Source organism: Akebia trifoliata, chromosome 10 (genome assembly GCF_017979445.1).
Source record: "Akebia trifoliata isolate Shusen 1 chromosome 10, ASM1797944v1, whole genome shotgun sequence".
In the NCBI taxonomy this organism is placed as follows: domain Eukaryota; kingdom Viridiplantae; phylum Streptophyta; class Magnoliopsida; order Ranunculales; family Lardizabalaceae; genus Akebia; species Akebia trifoliata.
The window spans coordinates 13,700,631-13,721,504 of record NC_141384.1 but is presented as its reverse complement, the minus strand read 5'-3'; the positions used below and the strand labels follow the sequence as shown (position 1 = coordinate 13,721,504).

General features: G+C 39.9%; 2 protein-coding genes across 2 annotated transcripts in view; both read right to left on the bottom strand.

Annotated features, from left to right (window-relative positions):
* LOC147393159 (DNA repair protein RadA-like protein) overlaps window positions 1-19,588 on the bottom strand; it is an 83,459-nt gene extending 63,871 nt beyond the window's left edge. Inside the window, exons 1-2 of the mRNA XM_086455698.1 lie at window positions 18,569-19,588; window positions 12,514-12,569 (exon numbers count right to left, since the gene is read on the bottom strand). Coding sequence (XP_086311824.1) covers window positions 12,514-12,569; window positions 18,569-19,404 — 892 coding nt within the window. The 5' untranslated portion in view covers window positions 19,405-19,588. The remainder of the gene's footprint in view (window positions 1-12,513; window positions 12,570-18,568) is intronic.
* LOC147393160 (uncharacterized) lies at window positions 6,571-8,924 on the bottom strand. Its single transcript, XM_086455699.1, has 2 exons — window positions 7,017-8,924; window positions 6,571-6,780 (listed from the first exon to the last, which is right to left on the bottom strand). The coding sequence occupies exons 1-2, from the start codon at window positions 7,630-7,632 to the stop codon at window positions 6,743-6,745; spliced, it is 654 nt and encodes a 217-aa protein (XP_086311825.1). The 5' UTR covers window positions 7,633-8,924; the 3' UTR covers window positions 6,571-6,742.
* Window positions 19,589-20,874: the final 1,286 nt, after the last annotated feature.

Here is a 20,874-nt window from a genome sequence, read left to right as displayed (position 1 = left end):
GGGGAAGACCAGATTTCTTAAAAGTTAAACTCAGTAGACTGATTTGGTTGGGTAATACTGCTTTTGAGCTCAGACCTTGGTTTGCGGACTGTAATGCATTGAGGCCAAAGTGGAAAGAAAGGGGAACTCGAGTTCAAATAAGTGGGTTGCCATTTCATTTATGGAACAATTTTGCTTTCAGGAAAATTGGCATCCAGCTAAGAGGACTTTGGGAAGTGGAGGAGATCACTCTTCGCCGCGCAAGGCTGGATTGTGTGAGGTTAAGAGTCGGCTGCTCTCCTTGGAAGATGCCTCGTGGTCTGTACTTGTGGGTTGATGGGTTCAAATATTTGTTAGGGGCGGAGGTCGTAGCCGCAGAAGCTGGGGAGTAGTTATACTCAACGGCGGTAGATAAGGGGACAGAAGCTTAGAAGTTACAGGAACGCAGACAAATGAGTTGCGATGTCCGTTGGAGAAGGAGGTACAGCTGGAGGTACCTGGTAGTTCAAATTTGGACCTGGAATTATTGAAGCTAGGTGTAGGACGCGTGCGCAATATGCTTCACAGCTGTTTGAATTTTAAATCTCGCCTTTTTAGTAAGACACATATTCGGCGCATTAATTGGTTGTTGCCACGTCGACAAGCTAGGAATCGTTCTCGCATGTTCGATTTGCTGGCCAAGACAGCCCGAATTTTGAAGCAGAAAGTGGTTAAGAAGAAGTGGGGCAATGGAATCCATAGAGTCCAGTATAAATGGATTGGGTTGGGCGACCGCTGGGGTATTGGGAGGAGATGTTGGGCCTGTTGTTCTTGAAGCCCATTCTTCGATTGAGATCAGGCTGGGCTGTAATGTCCCATTGGAGCTAAGGCCAAATCTAAAGCATTGTGGTCCAAGCCTAGATGGAAGTTGTAAAGGCCAGGGGAGAGGTTATAAGGCTTGGCATGGGGTGGGAGGGCTTTCTATAAGGGCTGGTCCAAGTGTTAAGAAGGTCCGTGGGCTGGTCTCTCAGTTTAGAGCTCTTCGCAGACGATCGAGACTGCGTCAAAGGTTAGACAAAGGCTTTTCGTCGTCTACTTTTAGCGCGATTTCATCTGAGACTGGTTTAGTAGGGAGATTGCTAGGGTCCAAAACAGCAAGGTCAATTCGAAGCTCGAGTCAGCGTGCAAAGAAGGAATCAGCCGAACCACAGAGGGTGAGTTTCAAGGATGTTTCAGCAAGGCGATGGGTGGGTATGGTCTGGATTTCATCAGTGGTAGGCTCCGGGATTCAGAGGTTTTGCTTAATCTTAAAGTTGATCAAGTTTGTGGGGAGGACAGTGGGGAATTTTGCACGTATGGTCCCCGAAAGCAGCTTGTTTTTAGATCGCAATCAGGGATTTGGGGGTTGGAGGGTGTTAAAGGGAGAAGCTTATCTCTATCGGTGCTGGAAAACAGAGGAGGAAGATTGATTCCTTGTTTTAATTTTTTCTCACCAATGTTGGGAGATATTAGAGGACAGTTGTAGATTTCGAACAATTTAGCGTTGGGTAGGAGGGTAAGACCATTAGATTGCCAAAGAGATCTCAGGAGTTGCAACCATGCACAGTGGGTTACAGGTGTTTTCTCAGATTCTGATAAGGAGAGGAGGAATCTAGTTGCGTCAAATGGTTTTGATCAGTCGTATAGGATGGAGAGTGGTAGCGAGGATTACAAAAGTAGCCTAAAGGACCTCACAAAGCAGGTGTTAGCTAACATGTTAGAAGCTGGTTTGAAGGTTGGGATGTCTGTCAGAAATGAAGGAAATATTTCTCAAATTCTGATTAATGTAAAGACAAGGAATTTTGCATGCAGAAGGTGGTGGGACAATGGCCTCTAACGGGGGGAAGCCCTTTGGACCATCGAAAAGTGGAAATGACGCCGAGGGATCGATTTTAGAAGGAATTCTCTAGTTTGAAGATCTTGAGAAATTTGTCGTACTGTGATGACCTAATTAAGGAAAGAAATAAAAGACTGAAGAAGGAGATTATTTTACTCAAGAAATCAGTTGAGGAATTTCCACTTACAGCCACTAAAGGGAAGAGAGCCGGAAGGCACTTAGTAAGTGTTAATGTCGATTAAAATCTTGTCATGGAACGTGAGGGGGCTGCATGCGGCGGTGAAAAGGGCATCAATTTAAAGACATTTTATATCAGCAGAAGCCTAACTTGGTGGCTTTGCAGGAATCAAAGTTAGAGAAGGTGGATGATAAGGTGATTAGGGAGTTATGGGGGATTAAGTCAGTAGGGTGGTGTGCTCTTCCTTCTCTGGGGGCTTCAGGTGGTATAATCCTTATGTGGAACAGGAAGTCAATGGTAGTGTTAGACAATCTTATAGGGGCTTTCTCAGTGTCAGTTTTGTGCAGATTGATTGGGGAGGATTTTACTTGGGTTTTCTCAGGGGTGTATGGTCCGACGCTTAATAGAGAGCAGAGCCAATTTTGGGAAGAATTGGAGGATATAAGAGGGCGGTGGGATAAACCATGGGTGCTGGGGGGGATTTCAATGTCACCCGGTTTTCGTCCGATAGGTGTGGGGAGTCGAGAATTACGACTAAAATGCGAAGATTCTCAAAGTTCGTGGAATGTAATTGAGCTGATTGATCTTCCGTTATGTGGGGGTAGATTCACATGGTCTAATAATCAAGAGACTCTGACTCTGATCAGACTGGATCGGTTTTTTGTTTCTTTGGACTAGGAAGAGCATTTTGGGATGCTGGTTCAAGAAAAATGGCCAAACCCTGTGTCAAATCATTGCCCTATCTCCTTGGTGGCGGGGGTGCCGAGAAATCGTCCCTCGCCCTTTAGATTTGAGAATATGTGGTTGTTGCATCAAGACTTTGACGAGATGATCCACACTTGGTGGAACGAGACCTCTTTTGAGGGTAGGCCAAGGAAAGTGTTGAGGCTGAAACTAAAAGCTATTAAGGATAAATTGAGAATTTGGAATAAGGAGATATTCGGGTCCGTAATGGAAAAGAAGAAAGCCGTGCTGTTAGAGTTACATGAACTTGATGGCAAGGATGAGAGAGGGTGTCTGGGGGTTGAGGAGAGGATGTGTCGTGTTAATCTGAAATTTGTGTTCCAAGAGTTAGCAACTAAGGAGGAAATAAGTTGGAAACAAAAATTGAGAGTTCGTTGGCTAAAAGAGGGGGATAGGAATACTGCGTTTTTCCACCGTATGGCCAATGCTCATAGTCGAGCGAATTTTATTTCAAAGCTAAAAGTTAATGGGTCAAGGAAGGTGGGCGAGGATGAGGTGTGCAAGGGGGCGGTGCAATTTTATAAGAACTTGTATACGGAGGAGCACGAGTACAGGCCTACCTTAGATTCTTTGCATTTTGACAGCATCTCATTGGACCAACAAAGGTGGTTAGAGAGACCTTTTGATGCAGAAGAAGTGTGGGGGATGGTTAATGGCTTGGCTAGCGACAAGGCCCCGGGTCCAGATGGTTTCTCTTTGAGTTTTTTTAAGGCTTGTTGGGCGATAGTAAGAGACGATGTCCTGGCAACTATCGAGGATTTTTACAGGAAAGGCTTCCTTGACCTGAGTTCCAATTGCACCTTCCTTGCATTGATCCCAAAAGGGGTGGGTACGGAAGACATCACAGATCTGAGACCGATTAGTCTGGTGAGTGTTATCTATAAGATCATTTCGAAGATCCTGACCTCAAGGCTTAAGACTATGCTTGGTGGTATCATTGGGTCGGCCCAGAAGAATTATAGAAAGGAATTGTCAAGTCTCTAATTAAGAGCTTGGCAGATTTTATACTAATAAAAAGGTGAATGGACATAAATGCTCTTACATAGGTGAATAGACATAAATGCCCTTACATAAGTGAATGGACATAAATAAAAGAATTAGACTACTATTATCTACTATTTTCCAATACTCCCCCTCAAGCTGGAGCAAATATATCAACTAAACCCAGCTTGATAAGATGAGAGTTAGAGATAGAAGGACCAACAGATTTTGTAAACATGTCAGCGAGCTGATCTGAAGAAGATACAAATACTGTCTGAAGGGCACCAGATCGAACTTTCTCCCTAAGGAAGTGAACATCAACCTCTATATGCTTAGTGCGTTCATGAAGAACTGAGTCAGAAGCAAGCATGATAGCAGATTTGTTGTCGCAAAACAACGAGGAAGAACCAGAAGGAGGAAATCCCATCTCTGTTAGTAAAGATCGAAGCCAAAGAAGTTCACATGTGCCAAGAGCCATAGCACGATACTCAGCTTCAGCGGAAGAGCGAGAAACCACACTTTGTTTCTTACTTTTCCATGAGATAAGGTTATCTCCATGGAATGTACAGAAACCAGATGTAGATCTCTTATCTGTAAGAGAGCCCGCATAATCAGCATCAGTGAAACACGACAAATGTGGTTGAGCAATGGATGAGTAAAAAAGGCCAAGGCCAGGACGTGACTTCAAGTAGCAAAGAATACGGTGAACGGCATCAAGATGAGACGTGCGCGGAGCATGCATAAACTGACTGACTACACTAACCGCAAAGGTCAAGTCCGGTCTAGTGTTAGTCAAATAAATCAAACGACCTACAAGCCTCTGATACGAAGAAGGATCAGACAATAGATCATCAGATTCGATATGAAGTCAATGATTCTGATCCATAGGAGTAGAGGCAGGACGACAACCAAGTATACCAGTGTCCTGAAGAAGGTCTACTGTGTATTTGCGCTAAGATAACGAAATACCACGTCGAGAACGAGCTACTTCTATTCCCAAGAAGTACTTGAGAGGACCCAAATCCTTAACCTCAAAGGCACGACCCAATATCATCTTCACCCTGTCAATCCATTGTGCATCATCTCCTGTCAAGATAATATCATCTACATACACTAGAACAATGGCACATCGACCATCCAATCCTCGATGAACAAAGCAAGTATGATCAGAGTGGCATCTAGTAAACTCCATAGATAAAATAACTTCTGAAAAACGCTGAAACCAAGCACGCGGGGACTGTTTCAAGCCATACAGAGATTTGAGAAGCCGGCATACCTTCCCACAATACTCCCCCTGAAGACGAAACCCAGGAGGGGGGTCCATATATATAACTTCAGTCAAATCACCGTTCAGAAAAGCGTTCTTCACATCGAGTTGATGAAGGGGCCATGAGTGACAAGCAACTAAAGAGATTAGAAGTCGAACAGTAGAAAGTTTGGCGATAGGAGCAAATGTGGCACCAAAATCTTTCCCTGGAGTCTGTGTAAATCCCTTAGCAACTAATCGTGCCTTATACCGATCAACAGTGCCATCCGCGAGGTATTTCACAGTAAAGACCCATTTACAACCAACGGTCCGCTCCCCAGATGGAAGGGTAACAAGTTCCCAGGTATTATTTTTCTGCAAAGCATCCATCTCGACAGTCATAGCTCTAGTCCATTGAGGATTTTGCAAAGCCTCTGATATAGACCGAGGAACTCGAATAGAATCAATAAGAGCAAGGTAGGCCTGATAAGAAGGAGAAATACCCTGATAGGAAACAAACTGGGCAATGGGATGATCAGTAACACACCCTCACTTACCTTTGCGAAGAGCAATAGGCAAGTGAGAATCAGAAACAGAAGGAATAAGAGCAGGTATAGGTGTAAGAGTAGGAGATGATATACCTGAGTCCAAGGAGGAGGTTGGCAAGGGTGGAGAGGGACGAGGGCGACGAGTGTAGACTTGAAGCTCCGACAGAGGTGAAGGAAAGATTGGAGAAGATAGCATTATAGGTGATGGGTCCTGCGAAGAAAAAGGTTCCTACAACGTAGAAGTAGTACAAAAGTATGGAATATTTTCAAAGAATGTAACATCAAGAGAATGTATGACACGGTGAAAAACTGGATCATAACACCGATACCCTTTTGACATAGAGGAATATCCCAAGAAGGCGCACCGAATGGTTTTATCATCTAATTTAGTGCGAGTGGGAGTCCTATCCTGAACAAAGCACGTGCACCCAAAGACTCTAGGGGTAATAGGGAAAAGAGTGCGGTCGGGTTGAAGAACATGAAGAGGTACCTGTCCCCCTAAGGTGCGACTCGGAACACGGTTGAGAAGAAAAGCCGCAGTGAGGACTGCCATATTCCAATATGCGTTTAGAACATGCATGCCTCGAAGAAGACACCGAACGGTATTCATGAGATGGCGATTCTTACGTTCTGCCACCCCATTCTACTCAGGAGTGTATGGACACGTCAACTGATGGAGCATACCATTCTCATGAAGATGGGAACGAATCCCATCAGAAATATATTCCCCCCCATTATCTGACCTAAGAGATTTAACAGTGATGTTGTATTGAGTTTGAATCATCTTAAGAAAATTAACAAAAATAGGTAACACCTCATAACGAGAACGCATCAAATAAACCCAAGTGCAACGAGAATAATTATCTATAAATGTAACATAGTATCTATGACCATTAAACGCAGTAACAGGGGAAGGCCCCCACACATCAGAATGAACTAAATCAAATATTGTATTAAACCGATGCATACGAGGAATATATGAGGTGCGAGTGTGTTTAGATAGTTCACACACAGAACACTACAATTTGTATCCACTACAAGAAGTTTTTAAAGAAGGAAATAAATAACATAAATGTTGAAAATTGGCATGTCCTAAGCGAGCATGCCATAAATCTAACGAATGAGAAGAAAAAGTGTGATTCCCAGAAGATGGAAGCACAAAAGCCGGAACTGCAGTTGGTTGAGATCCAAACACGTACAATCCATCCTTCTCATACCCCTTGCCAAAAATCCTCCTCGAAACTAGGTCCTAAAAAATACAGTGAGTAGGGAAAAAAGTTACTGAGCAATTTAAAGATTTGGTAATGCTACTCACAGATAAAAGGTTAAGAGATAGGTGAGGAACATGAAGCACAGAGTCAAGCGAAAAATCAGGAGATAATGAGATGGTACCCTTACTATGGATAGGTGTAAGGGATCCATCAGCAAGGCGAACCTCCTTATGGACAGTAGGAAAAATAGAGGATGTAAAATGGTTAGACTCACCAGTCATATGATCAGAGGCGCCAGAATCAATTACCCATGTCAGAGGAGTAGAGCTAGACTGAGTAGCATGAAGTGCAGAAGATGTACCTGGGGGTGTAATAACTGACGCAACAGTCGAGGATGAGGTAGTGTGAGCATGGATCTGATCCCGTACAATGGCGGCAATTTGAGTCTGGAGGTGTTGTAAATCTATAGTGCCAAGGGAAGCTTGAGAAACTGATGCAGACTCCACAGTAGCAGCACGAGGAGAAGGTTGTCCCACAGATGATCTCAAAAGGTAGGGATAGAGCTGAAAACAACGAATCTTCTCATGTCCAACCTTCCCACAATGGCTGCAAGTAAGGTCACTCCCTTTACCACGACCACGACCACGACCTCCACGAGCTCGACTTCCATGTCCCTGAGTACGAGAGTCAGAGAAACCTGAATTGGCTACAAGAGCCATCTGATCTGTAGCTGGGGCAGAGAGAACCCCAGGAGCCTGAGTCTGTGAAGAGACTACACGGCGACGACGCTCATCACTATCAATGGTCGCAAATGTTTCAAATAAAGATGGTAAAGGAGTGGTGTTAAGGATCTGTGTCCGAAGTACTTCAAACTCAGGACGTAGACCCATGAGGAAGTGGTATGTCTGATGTCAACCAATCCGCTTAACCACATACCCAGCTGCCTCTGCAGACAACTCAGCCATAGACTCATAATGCGAAAGCTCTTCCCAACGGGACTGAAGGAATCCAAAGTAATCTGCCACACTTTGAGTGCCTTGGGTAGCTTGGGCAATATCCCGCTAAAGTTCATAAATCCTCGAGTCATTCATAGCATGTGCATATGTCTGAGTGAGGGCTGACCACAAAGAAGAGACAGTCTCATGATACATGAACATGGTATAGATGCGCTGCTCCATAGAGTTAAATAACCATCCAAGAATAGTACAATTATCGATTTCTCATTGTTCAAATTTGGGATCAGTGAGGAATGGCCTAGGGATGGTGCCTAATAACCAACCGGATTTACCCCTACTACCCAAATAAAGTCGCACAGACTGCGACCAGGACTGAAAATTACGACCATCTAACAGAGCAATGGTAATTCGCTGTGCAGAAAAATTTGCCCCAAGAGTGTGTGAGTCCTTTGTCTCTTGAGTAGATGTCATGGCTTACTCTGAACTAGAAGTAAAAATACTTGTGGATTGAAGGGAGATCTCGAATAGTCGAAATTAAGAATAGTCACCTAAGTAATAGGTTTTGCTGTCGCAAAACACAGCAACCACACAAGATATTAACACACCCTAGAAAAAAAAATCACCTCTGTTGTTGTTAGCACCACCAAACACTGCCCCAAACACTGTCGCAGGGCATAAAGAAGGGCTCCACACAGCCACTGTTGCTATCTCACAAATCTGCTGCTATGGCAAGAGTACTGCAACCCAGAAAATTGATCTAGTTGCTGTTAGACAGACCTAAACAGCAACTGCTACTGTCGTGGAGCAGAAACAACACTAAGAGGGCAGTTGTAGGTCACCCAGCAGCAGTCTATTGCTGTCACAAGTCATCGCAGACCTCCCAATAGGTATATGGTGTTGTCGCAGGTCCCCAAGCAGCCACCAGCACTGTCGCAGACCACCAAATAGTCACCAAACTGCTGTTGCAGGTCACCGCAGGTACAAAACAAGTCACTAAACAGCAACTACTGTTGTTGTGGGGCAGAAAAACCACTAAGGGAGGCTGTCGTAGGTCACCCAGCAACAGTCTGTTGCTGTCACAAACCACCACAGGTCTTCCAATAGGTATATGGTGCTGTTGTAGGTCCCCAAGCAGCCACCAATACTGTCGTTGTCCACCAAATAGTCACTAAACTGTTGTTGCAGGCCACCACAGGCTAGGGATAGATAAATTTTTTTTTTTTTTATTGAAAGTCAGAAAACCCTATGATAGGGTATAAACACAGCGCAGAAAATCGCAGCATGTGAAAACGGGAACAATCCTTATCGCAACATGCGATTAAGGGTGAAGATGAAGGAAGAAAAAGAAGGGAAGAGAAGGGAGGTTGATGGATCCTTTTTTGGCTCTGATACCAAGAAGAATTATAGAAAGGAATTGTCAAGTCTCTAATTAAGAGCTTGGCAGATTTTATACTAATAAAAAGGTGAATAGACATAAATGCCCTTACATAGGTGAATAGACATAAATGCCCTTACATAGGTGAATGGACATAAATAAAAGAATTAGACTACTACTATCTACTACTACTATCTACTATTTTCCAATAGGCCCAAGAAGCTTTTGTAGCAGGAAGAAATTCTGGATGGGGTATTAATTGCAAATGAATGTATTGACTGGCGGAGAAAAGCCTGAGTTCTGGGTTTCATTTACAAAGTAGATTTAGAGAAAGCTTATGATCATGTGAATTGGAATTTGGTGAAATACCTACTGAGGAGGATGGAATTTGGCGAGAGATGGGTTCGATGGATTATGAAATGCATTTCCACTCCAATTTCTCGATTCTGGTAAACGGATCTCCAACTGGGTACTTATGAAGTTCGAGGGGGCTTCGCCAAGGAGATACGATGGACAGCGGTGAGCTATCAGGGTTCTCTACCAAGGTAGGTGGTCTGGTGATTTCTCATCTTCAGTTCGCAGATGATACTTAGATTTTTTTGGATTACTCTCCGAGACAATTGAGTTTCTTAAGTAGTATCCTTGGGTGTTTTGAAGCAATTTCGGGTATTCCGGTAAATTATCGCAAAAGCAAGTTGTATGCGGTGGGAGAGGTGGAAGGAGTGGAGGTTGCTACAACTTCGATTGGGTTTCAGATGGGGGTCCTTCCATCTTCTTATTTGGGTCTTTCTTTGGGCATAGGCTATACTTATACTTGTAAAGATATGTGGGACCTGGTGATCGAAAGGATGGGCAAGAGATTAAGTTCCTAGAAAGCGAAGCTCTTATCTAAAAGAGGAAAAATAACTCTCATTAAAAGCATTTTGGCTAGCATTCCTATCTACACCTTCTTTTTATTTTCCTTACCGAGGAGAATAGAAGTTCAGTTGGAAAAAATTTGCCGGGACTTCTAATGGCATGGCAAAGAAGGGGTGAAGAACTATCATTGGGTGAATTGGAGGAAGCTTTGTTTGCCTAAAAAGAATGGGGAGTTGGGATTTAAAAATTTTGGTTCTATGAACTCAGCTTTATTGGGTAAATGGCTATGAGGTTTGGGGAAGAGGAGGATAGTCTGTGGAGGAAAGTTATTGTGGATAAATTTGGGGTGAGCAGGAATGGTTGGGAGAGTGGGTCGACTAGAGGTGCATTAGGGTGTGGGGTGTGGAAAGGCATTCTAAGAAGACTTCCTTTATTTAAAAAGAAAGTGAAATTTAAAGTCGGAAAACGGGAATAAGGTGAGGTTTTGGGAGGATTGGTGATGCGGGGAAAGTCCTCTTAAAGACATGTTCTCGAACCTTTTCGTTTTGTCTTCAAAAAGAATCAAGTTATCTCCCTTGTCACTAACTTCATAAACGGAGTAACAAATTGGGATTTTGGTTTCAAAAGAATGTTTAATGACTGGGAGGTGGATATTTTAGGAAGATTAGTCTAGTGGAAAATAGCTACAGCAGAAGATCAACAGATGACCAAAGACTGTGGAGCGATACTAGGGATGGGAAATTCACGGTGAAATCTTTGTATGCTGGTATTGCCCCAAAAAGTGTGTTGTCTTTTCCTCATACCTTTGTCTGGGGTGGTTATATCCCTCCTAAGATTTCGGTCTTTAAGTAGATGGCAGCTCTGGGAAAGCTACCAACCATGGACCAGCTAATCAGAAGAGGGTTCATTTCTCTGAATCAATACAGTATGTGTAGATCTCATGCTGAATTCGTAGACCATTTACTCATTCATTGTCAGGTAGCATATCACATTTGGCCGCATTTCTTGTCATTATTCGGTTTGATGGGTTGTTTTCCTATCTCGGTTAAGCTCATTTACATCCTCAAAATGGATTCTGTGGTTCTTGACTCCTTTTGCGATTTGTTGGGGCATTTGGTTAACTCGTAAAGGGTGCATCTTTGAAGGAAAAGTTTCCTTGTTTGATCATTGGGTTTTATCGGTCTTAGAGCTTCTTTTCACTTGGGAGTAAACTTTACAATGAATTTAAAAGAATTTTCTTTGAGGATAATGTGGCGAGATGGGACAAAGTTTGTACTTTGGGAGGATAGTTTTTTTGTAGTTTGCTTCGTTTTTGTCTTTTCTTTTGTTGTTGTTCTCCTTGTTTGGGTGGGTCCACTCGACCCCCCTCGCTTTTCCTTGTTTATCAATAAATTCATCTTTACCGATTTAAAAAAATATACATTTCCTTCTAGGTAACTCCCATGTTACTTATCGTACCAATCATCTCAGTTTCAAGAAGTTCCAGTTATCAAAGATCAACTTTAGGATTGTTGCAGTTTCGAGATCAATAAGGTTTTGTGTTGTGAGCGTCAGTAAATAGAGTAGATTGGTTTATTTTGAGAGGGAAGGTTAATATATTCTTCGCAGTACGTGCCAATATTTCTTTCTATAATATATAAAGAAAGGAAGTTGTTATAGAGGATTGTTGCTTTTGTTTGTATTGTATTTAGTTGTGCTTTTGATGTAATATATGATATCATTGTCTTAAATCATTGGATTATGTGTTTATAACTACATGGGAAATATCTCACACCTCGAGATTCTAATACTTAATCATAGGGATGCGTGTTAGGATTTTGGGGAGTGACATTAAACGATATCCTTTCCCAAAACTCAAGGATAACTTTCATAATCCCCTTCCAAACTCCACATCCAAAAGACGATCTCACCACGAAACTTTGCACTCACAAAATAGCACTCCCCGTAATTAGCCTTAATAATTTTTCTCCACAAATTCATCCTCCACAACGACCTTCCCAGCAATGCTAAATTCATGGACCTAAAATTTCTGGACCCCTAGACCTACGACCTTTTTAGGGGAACAACGTAGGTTCAAATCCACTAAATGTCTATCCCCTCCTAAAGGATAAACATTTGCCAATGTTCAAAAGTCCAACATATGCTCTAAATCTAATCAAGACGAATAAACTAAAAAATAGATGAGATTAACCACCGCAAATTTCAAATAAATTATTAAACTGTTTTAAGTAATAATAATCCACCGAAGTTTAAACTTCAAATTTTTATTGAAAAAATATGTTCTCATTTTAATTATTTACAATTACATTTCCATTCCAATAAAATTTTCAGAAACAAAAAGAAAAGCAAAATTTATGTTCACTAAAGAGCTAACTTGCTTTTGACTATAATGCTAGCTTGGAGCTTTAAGACCAGACTACTAGACTACTCGCAATAATGAGCTTATTTACATTGACCCTCCGTCCACTTCGTCCCTATAGAACTCAGCTACAACAACCATGAATATTCAAAGATTTAAGTAAAAATACAAAAAGTTAACATCCTTTGATAACAATAAATAAATATAATATAAATGCCAATACCTGGTACAAGACCACCACCAAGCACCCTAGCAACTTCAGCTCCAAAGAGTCCAGACCTAAAACAAGTGCATTCATCAGGAATATTTGCATAGAAACTCTAAAACCAAACTACAGAGATTTCAAAGACTTCAAAGATACAAGATTTAAAATTGCACCCTTCCCATTCCCCTTCCTTATTATAAGTGTATCAAAAAGAAAATGATCAAGTGATGGCCAAAAATTACAAGAGAAGTTATTTGATGTTATTTTCATTTATTTATGGCCGGGTATTTTTATTCTTATTTCTGATAAATATATTGTATTAGATGGCATGGGGAGAGCCCATTTATCATTTAAAGGACAAAAGTGTTAACCAATCAACTAATCCAAAAGACCAATTTGTTGGAGAGGTGGAAAACTATGAATATAAGAGGGTCACTTGTAATAATAGCTAAGTTTGATATTTTGAGTATGTTAGAGGAAGTCTAACTAATTTCTAGTATTATGAGGACTAGTTTGTAATTCTAAATAGTTAATACAAGTGTTTAGATCCATCAACTGGGAAACAATATGTCATCAGGGATGTCACTTTTTTTTAGTCTACTCTGTACTTGCTTTCGACTGCCTCTTTTCATGGGGAGGTGATAAGTATGAAAGAGTAGCATAATCATAATCCCTTACCTTTGCCAGTTGTAGCTCCTCTACTGACTGATATAGGTAATCCTTCATCTTGTGTGCCTTTGTCTGGAGAGTCAATTGACAAAAGAAAAAAGTTACAAGTTTATTCTTGTCGTCATAAGACAATCCAACAAAAGACTCTTCGTTGATTACACCAACCAATTGGACTCCCCAATGGCAGATAGTTTTTTTGTTGCTCCTATTAATTCTTCTAATCTTGATATTCATATTGCCTTACGTAAGGGAACACGTTCCTGCACAATGCACCCTATTTCTAACCACATCTCCTATTCTTCATTATCCCCTGCACGTCGTGCCTTTGTGTCTTCTATTCTCATTCCTCATAGTATTGCAGAAGCCTTGAAAACTCCTGAATGGAAAAAAACGCAATCCAAGAAGAAATGGATGCTCTATTAAAAAATAATACTTGAGAAATGGTAACTTTACTTGAAGGCTAAGAACAAGTTGCAAGTGGGTGTTTACTGTAAAGTACAAAGCAGATGGCACAGTGGAAAGGTACAAGGCAAGACTCGTAGCAAATGAGTATACTTAGACCCAAGAGATTGATTATACAAAAACGTTTGCACCTATAGCCAAGATGAACAATATTAAGGTGTTGTTATCCCTTGATGCAAATTTATCTTGGCCTTTACGTCAGTTAGATATGAAGAATGCTTTCCTAAATGGAGAACTAGAAGAATAAGTATACATGAATGCTCCTCCAAGTTTTTTGACTCCAGAAAGCAAAGGAAGGGTGTGTAAATTAAAAAAATTCATTTATGGGTTGAAACAGTCTCCCCGGGCCTGGTTCAACAGATTCAGCAAACTAGTGGAACAGATAAGTACGTTCAAAGTCGTGCAGATCATACTCTCTTTGTGAAAAAGGAAAAGGAATTCATCACAATCCTCATCTTGTATGTTGATGATATTGTGGTTACAAGAAATTGCTAGCATGATACACAGAGGTTGAAAAAAATTTTAACTTTTAAATTTGAAATTAAGGACTTGGGAGATCTAAGATACTTTCTTGGCATTGAGGTAGCTCGGTCCAAGAAAGGTATATTTATTTCCCAAAATAAGTATATGTTGGACTTACTTCATAATATTGAAAAACTTGGCACCAGACCTACAAATACTCCAATGGATCCGAATCAAAAACTTGATAACCAGAAGAAAAATTATTAATAGATGTTGGGCAATTTCAAAAATTGATGGGACGTCTTCTTTATTTGCAGTTGACTAGACCAGACATAACCTATGCGGTTAATGTTATTAATCAGTACATGCATGCCCCACAAACTTCTCACCTAGAAACGGCAGAAAGAGTTCTCAAGTATTTGAAACCCACTCCGGGAAAGGGAATCTTATATGTTAATCATGGCCATCTCAAAATAGAAGCATTCACAGATGCAGATTGGGCTTGAACTAAAGAACATCGTCGATCAACTTCGGGGTATTGCACTTTCGTTGGAGGTAATTTAGTCACTTGGAGAAATAAGAAACAAATTGTGATTGCTTTATCTAGTGTTGAAGAAGAATATCGACCTATGGCTCGGGGTACTACAGAAATCTTTTGACTCCGCATCTTGTTAGGTGAACTTGGTGTTATAGTGGCAAAACTTGTGAGACTCTACTGCGATAATTAGGCAGCTCAATATAGGTCTCAATCCGATGCAACAAATCTTACAAAGCACATTGAGATTGAGAAAGTGGAGTCTCGAACTATGTGTCTTCCTTATGTGAAATCTGAAGATCAACTGGTAGATGTATTGACTAAAGAGGTTCCAAGGAAGAAATTGGTTGAAGCTCTTAACAAGTTGAGCATGATTGATATCTATACCCCACTTGAGGGGGAGTGTAGAAATAGTTAAGTTTGATATTTTGAGTATGTTAGAAAAGGTCTAACTAATTTCTAGTATTATGAAGACTAGTTTGTAATTCTAAATAGTTAATATATAAATAATGGGAAAAGGGCTGATTAACCCTAATCTCAGATAATATTTTCTCTAGTTTCTCTCTTTTCTTTTCTTCTTCTTCTAGAACTAATCTACAACTTCACTGATGAGGACATCACCTCATCACCTAGTTTTAGTATTTTGTCCATTAGATTTAGCATTTGGTCATGTTAAATAGTTGCATTGTCCTACATGCCATTGGGCTTAACTAGGGTATGACAAACCCAAGAATGGAGGAAAATATACACTCATCACTCCCCCCTCCCCTCACCCATAAGGGTGAAAAGAATTGAACCCCGTGACCTATGCAGTCTTAGTGCTCTAGTACCATGTTAACTAACCAACTACTCCAAAAGACCGATCTGTTGCAGAGGGAGAAAATATGAAGATAAGAGGGTAACGGGGGCTTAATTGGGGTATGACACACCCAAGAATGGAGAAAAAAATACAACTCAACAAAAAGGATTTGTTGTGCCTTCATTAGTTACAAAATGACACGTTGACATGGTTAGACAAGCCCCAATCCAATCTCTTACAAGTTTAGCAAGAAACTCCAAAAAAAAAAAATTTATTTTATTCAAGAGGATAAAAAGTACATCAATAGATCATAGCATAAATTTTCATAATGACTAAATTGACTCAAATTATTCCTTCAAAATACAACTGCTCCTCCTTAAAGAAAGCCCAAAAAGGCCAAAGGGAGGAATCTCCAACAAAACCCTTCTAAGGACGTAAAGATTTAACACACCAACCAGGTAATTAACTCCCTGACATTCTTAGGAATTACCTAACATTACATAGGACAAAAGAAGTAACAATACACATCATACCATGCTTGCAAATTGGCAATGAATCAAAAGGTGATCCACAATTGCTTGGCATAGGAAATAAATTAGACAAAAGCTCCCCCTTATCAATCAAATGATCACTATAAGGATCTTATCATAAGTTATATTGCATATGCAAAGAAACAAAAACTTCTACCAAATATCAAGATCCAACACTAATACAATTGGGAAGGAGAGCTGTCAAGAAGATAAGGGGTTTTGTTTGAGAATTTTGTGCTTCATTGGGATAGGCTCTGTAATTTATTGGGGGGAGATTAGTTCTATGTGTTGGAGCGTGAAGATGTTCAATAAGTATGACTTCTACCGTTTTTTCATTCTCTTCCTCTTCCTCTTCCTCTTCCTTTCTCTTCTCTTTTTTTGGATCAATCATACCCTTTGGGAAGAAATTAAGGCATAATGAACTACCTTAAGAATAGAAGCCATGGAAACATCCCGGAGAAAGAAAGAGAGAGAGGTTGGGCTGGTGTTGAGCTCTGATTAGAGAGAGAAAAAGAGATGTCTGGCTGGATTGGGTCAAAAACAAACACGTCTCCAGTTTTTCAGCATTTTCTGGTTTTGGAGTCTGTTCCCCTAAAAGCTTGATGTCACCCTCTGGTTATGGAACACTGTTTGCAGTACTCTAGTGTATATATATATTACGTGTTTCATGCACCACGAAACAATCCAAAACTGTTGTCACTCATTTATTTTTTTGTGATGTCCAGCCATTAACCACGTTACAATGGGAAAGATGGTACTTGACTATTGTTATTCTATTTGTACAGAGTACGAAAGAATTAGAATGCTCTTGGATGGCCTCCAGTTAGATTGGATAATTTAGAGCAGGAAAGTTGGTTTGAAATAACAATAAAGAACACCTAGAGAGGGGGGGGGGAATAGGCTGTCTAATAATTTTTAATTGTTACATTATTAAATGAACCACACAAGAATCCACAACATTCAACCAATCAGAATAATAAACAAGATAGAGTTTAACGAGATTCAAACCACTTGAGCTTATGTCTTTTTATTTAATGCTTTCGGACACTGTGCCTGAGACTTTCACCCAAGCTGTTCCGAAATTTCACGACAAGAAATCTCTGTAAAAATATAACAAAGATAGAACACTCTCTCTCGGAGTATTACGGAAAATGGATCAGAGAAGAAGAAATGAAGATGAATGAACTTAGATGTAATTGATTTTTGCTTGATAATCTTCTGTGCTAGAACTCTCCTATTTATAGAAGAGAAAAGAGAATAGGATTTGAAGAGAAATCCTAACAACTTAAGGATAGACTCTTGAAAGAGTCATCAAGTTCGAAAACAACCAAAGACCAAGTCTTCTCGGATAAAATTGATCGTTAAAACAGAAGAGGAAAAAGTTGAACAACAGAATTATAAACACTCGGTCAACCGAACAAGTCTGGGTCGTTTTAACATGACGTAATTACTTCTATCTTGTCTTTTTTGTTCTTTTGATGTAAAGTGCTTAAAGAATCAAAAGGAGTCTTCTTTAAGGACTTTTTGGTGCGTTGGGACCTTGTGTAATATTTTGGTGGAAGGGGCTAGTAATAGCCGAGTGTAAGTGACTCATGGGTTAGTTCTCACCTCTGTTTGTACGACTTTTTGCTGGTTATCTCAACCAGCTCTTCTGTAATATAATCCTTTTTACTCGGCAAAAACAAATATACACATATCAGATCTGAAGCATATTAGCTTGGTGGTTTTCACTCCATGTAAGCAACTATGCAGTCCTTAGGAATCTAACCAACTCTAAAAGATACAAAATAAATTCAGTCACAATAGCACTAACCCTGTATGTCATTCCTCTGTATTTTACAGTATGACTTGTAGAAAAATGATAAACTACCATAAAACTGATCTTCAATGTAGGGGCATGTCAACTATAGCAGAGTTTTTCAATCAGATGAGGTACTTAAGAACCTTAGAAGTTTTCTTTAGGGCTGCAACTCAGGCAAGTCCTGTCAGATTATCAAGCAGTGCCCAACCCACACTTGACAAACACCAACCCAGGCCAGTGCCCAACAAGACCTCGGTCATAAAATGCTCAAGCCCAACCCATGTCAGGTTAGCTCATTCCTCAGTAAGACTAGATAATTTAGTAACAATAATAACTTATAAAAAGATAAGTGATATGTAGAAAATTTTAGAATTTACAATTATTTTCCTAATGAAGATGATGATGATTAATTAAAGTTTGAAATGTGAATCATGGATGAGAAAGAATCAAAAATACTTCAAAATATTTTCAAATTATAATCAGGCTCCAGTTCAGGCAATCTGATGTCTATGTCCGAACCCAACCCAATTCCATTCAGTCAAAAAAAAAAAAAATTGCCCAAAGCCAAGTTTGAACCCTACCTAATTGTGCCCAAACCCAACCCAAGGTCAGGTTGAACACATCGAGTTCGGGTTTGCAGCCCTAGTTTTCTTTGTGACTATAGCTGTTGTTATTAATACATTGGTATACGAGATGAAATTTGTAATTATTTGCTTCTTTTTTTTAATTGAAAACTAACGTACATGTTCCTCAACAGTACAATAAATTATGAAATACTAAAAACATACCATAGTAGCAGAGCAGAAACCACTTACAATGGAATCCGCCATGTTAATTGATTTATTCCCTTATTAACATCTGTCAACCTCTGAGGATGCAACTCTCCCGGCTTATGTTGAAGCCATGTTCGAGTCGCATTTTCAGATACATCAAACCCTCTCATCTTACTACTCTCAGCATCCTCAGCCACTGAAAACTCCTTCAATGTACCTGTACTACTACACGAAAGACAAGTCCCCCACCACTGTCCAAACGACTGCCCACAATTCGAACAAACCCAAGAGATCTTGTTCTTCCCCTTTTTCTTCCTAAACACAACATTCTGAGAATTTAACCCAATCGTTTGGTTCTTCTCCCTCTCTCGATTCTCAATTTTTTTCGACAACCAAGCACTAGTTGTCGCCGTTTTATCTCGACTACTTGATTCTTCCTCTGATTTCTTAACTGCTCTAACAGTAACAGATCTCCTTGGCAAGAAATCGTTTTCAAGTGAGTCGAAACTAGACAAACTCGTAGACTTTTCGTCACCACTACTACTCGAAGATTCTTCTTCCTCACCAAGTGATCTTGTCCTTGTCACAAGCGTGTCCGATACAGGATCATAAGCAGTCCAAACTCCACGATTCTCTCTGGCATTGGGTCCAAGCTGTTCATCTGCCGATGAATTAGAAGCACACAAATCTCCAGAGCTGCTTGATTCTCTACCATGGCGGCGGTTGCTGGAATGCATAGGTCTTCGATCTTGGAGATAGAACAACAAGCGCCCATTTCTTTTGAAGGTGGAAATCGAAGGAAACAAATAGAGATTTTTTGGGATAAATTTGGTTTTTATGAGAGGTATATGGTAGCAGAAAGCGCGAAGTGTTTTCATTTTAGAGAAGTTTGTGTTTGGGGGTTGTTGGCCTTCCTTCCTTCAGTTGAGACTTGAGAGAAGAAGAACAAACCCCGCCAAGTTCACTTCAAAGTTCAAAAAGACCATAGAATTGAGCAATTTCGTGGTTTAGGGTATTATACTTCTCTCTCAAATTCTCGGGTAGCCTAAAGTTATCAATGGATCGATTCGGATCGTCCAACTTTTTTTTTTTTTTTTATGAACGAATCGGATCGGTAGTCGAGAGATTCGACTAATTTTTATAAATGAATCGACAACTAAAAAGACTTATTAACGATATCAAACACTAAAACTCCAAAAAAGAAATATATTCGAATAAATTTAACCTTCACATGACTCTTCCAAACGCAATATTAATAGAGTAGGACTGTTAATGGATCAGATCAGTCCCGAAATCCTATCTGTTCCAATCTGATAACTTTGGATCTGGATCTGGATTAAGGATTTAGATTCCACTAAGGTACCGATTTGATATCTAATTGGATTGAATTTAGATTGACCATGTCCCAATCCAATAAAATGTCATAAATTATATTATTTATTTAAATATATAGAGTTTATTTTTGATTTTGTGCATCAGATCGAGTTTATCCGGACTCGAATCCTATAAAAACATGATCCATTAAGAGTTTGATCCGATCTAATCCGAAACGATCCATTGACAGCTTTAAATAGGAGAGATTTATTAAGGGACTGAGTAGTTGCACACGACCCTTTACCAATTGTACTCCATCACATAAAAATTCCATTTTGCTATTTCGATTTGGATGATTAAACTCCCAAAATAGTTAATAAAAAATGTTGCACTCTTTTTTTTCTTCTTCTTCAATCATGCCCACAAAAAGTTTTTGCAATAAATACTTGGCCGTTTTAGAACCATCTTTACAAAGTTGTACTTTTCGAAATCATTTTGCAATATATACTTTGGTTCCCTTGAAACTTGAAAAGTTGTCCGACTTGTAATCAAACAAAAAAGATTCCACCAAAGAAAATCAACATATCCATCATATATAAGCAATCAAAGAACATCTCTCATTTTCCCATTGGAAGTTTCATGGAAACGAAATAACGTGAATAACATAATAAATTGAAATTTCTATTTATATGATTTTATTGTTATACTTGTTACACAATATGTCAATATGTTTAATCACCCAAACTCTTATATTTAAGATTTGGAGTCATATGTAGACAGTTCGTTTTGTAAAGATGTCTTTGAAAATAACAAGATCATATATAACATTAAAAAATCTACTTTAGATTGGCAAGTAGAGTTGTTCTACTAAGGATTGGGAGACTAAAGGGCCTGTTCGTTTGCGCTTTTGGAGCTGGCTTTTCCAGTTTTTTTTGCTTTTAAGCCCAAAACGTCAAACAAATTTTGTTCGTTTGGGCTTCTTTGGCTCCGCAGATTTTAAATGAAGCTAATAAGCGACTCTTTATTGAAGTAGT

What these genes read in the sequence shown, in the direction of transcription:
- LOC147393160 (XM_086455699.1), bottom strand. Translation starts at nt 7,632, where the DNA reads ATGGGTCTACGTCCTGAGTTTGAAGTACTTCGGACACAGATCCTTAAC. An exon ending in CGCCTCTGATCATATGACTG is followed by an intron (nt 6,781 to 7,016) that starts GTGAGTCTAACC and finishes TGTATTTTTTAG; the next exon opens with GACCTAGTTTCGAGGAGGAT.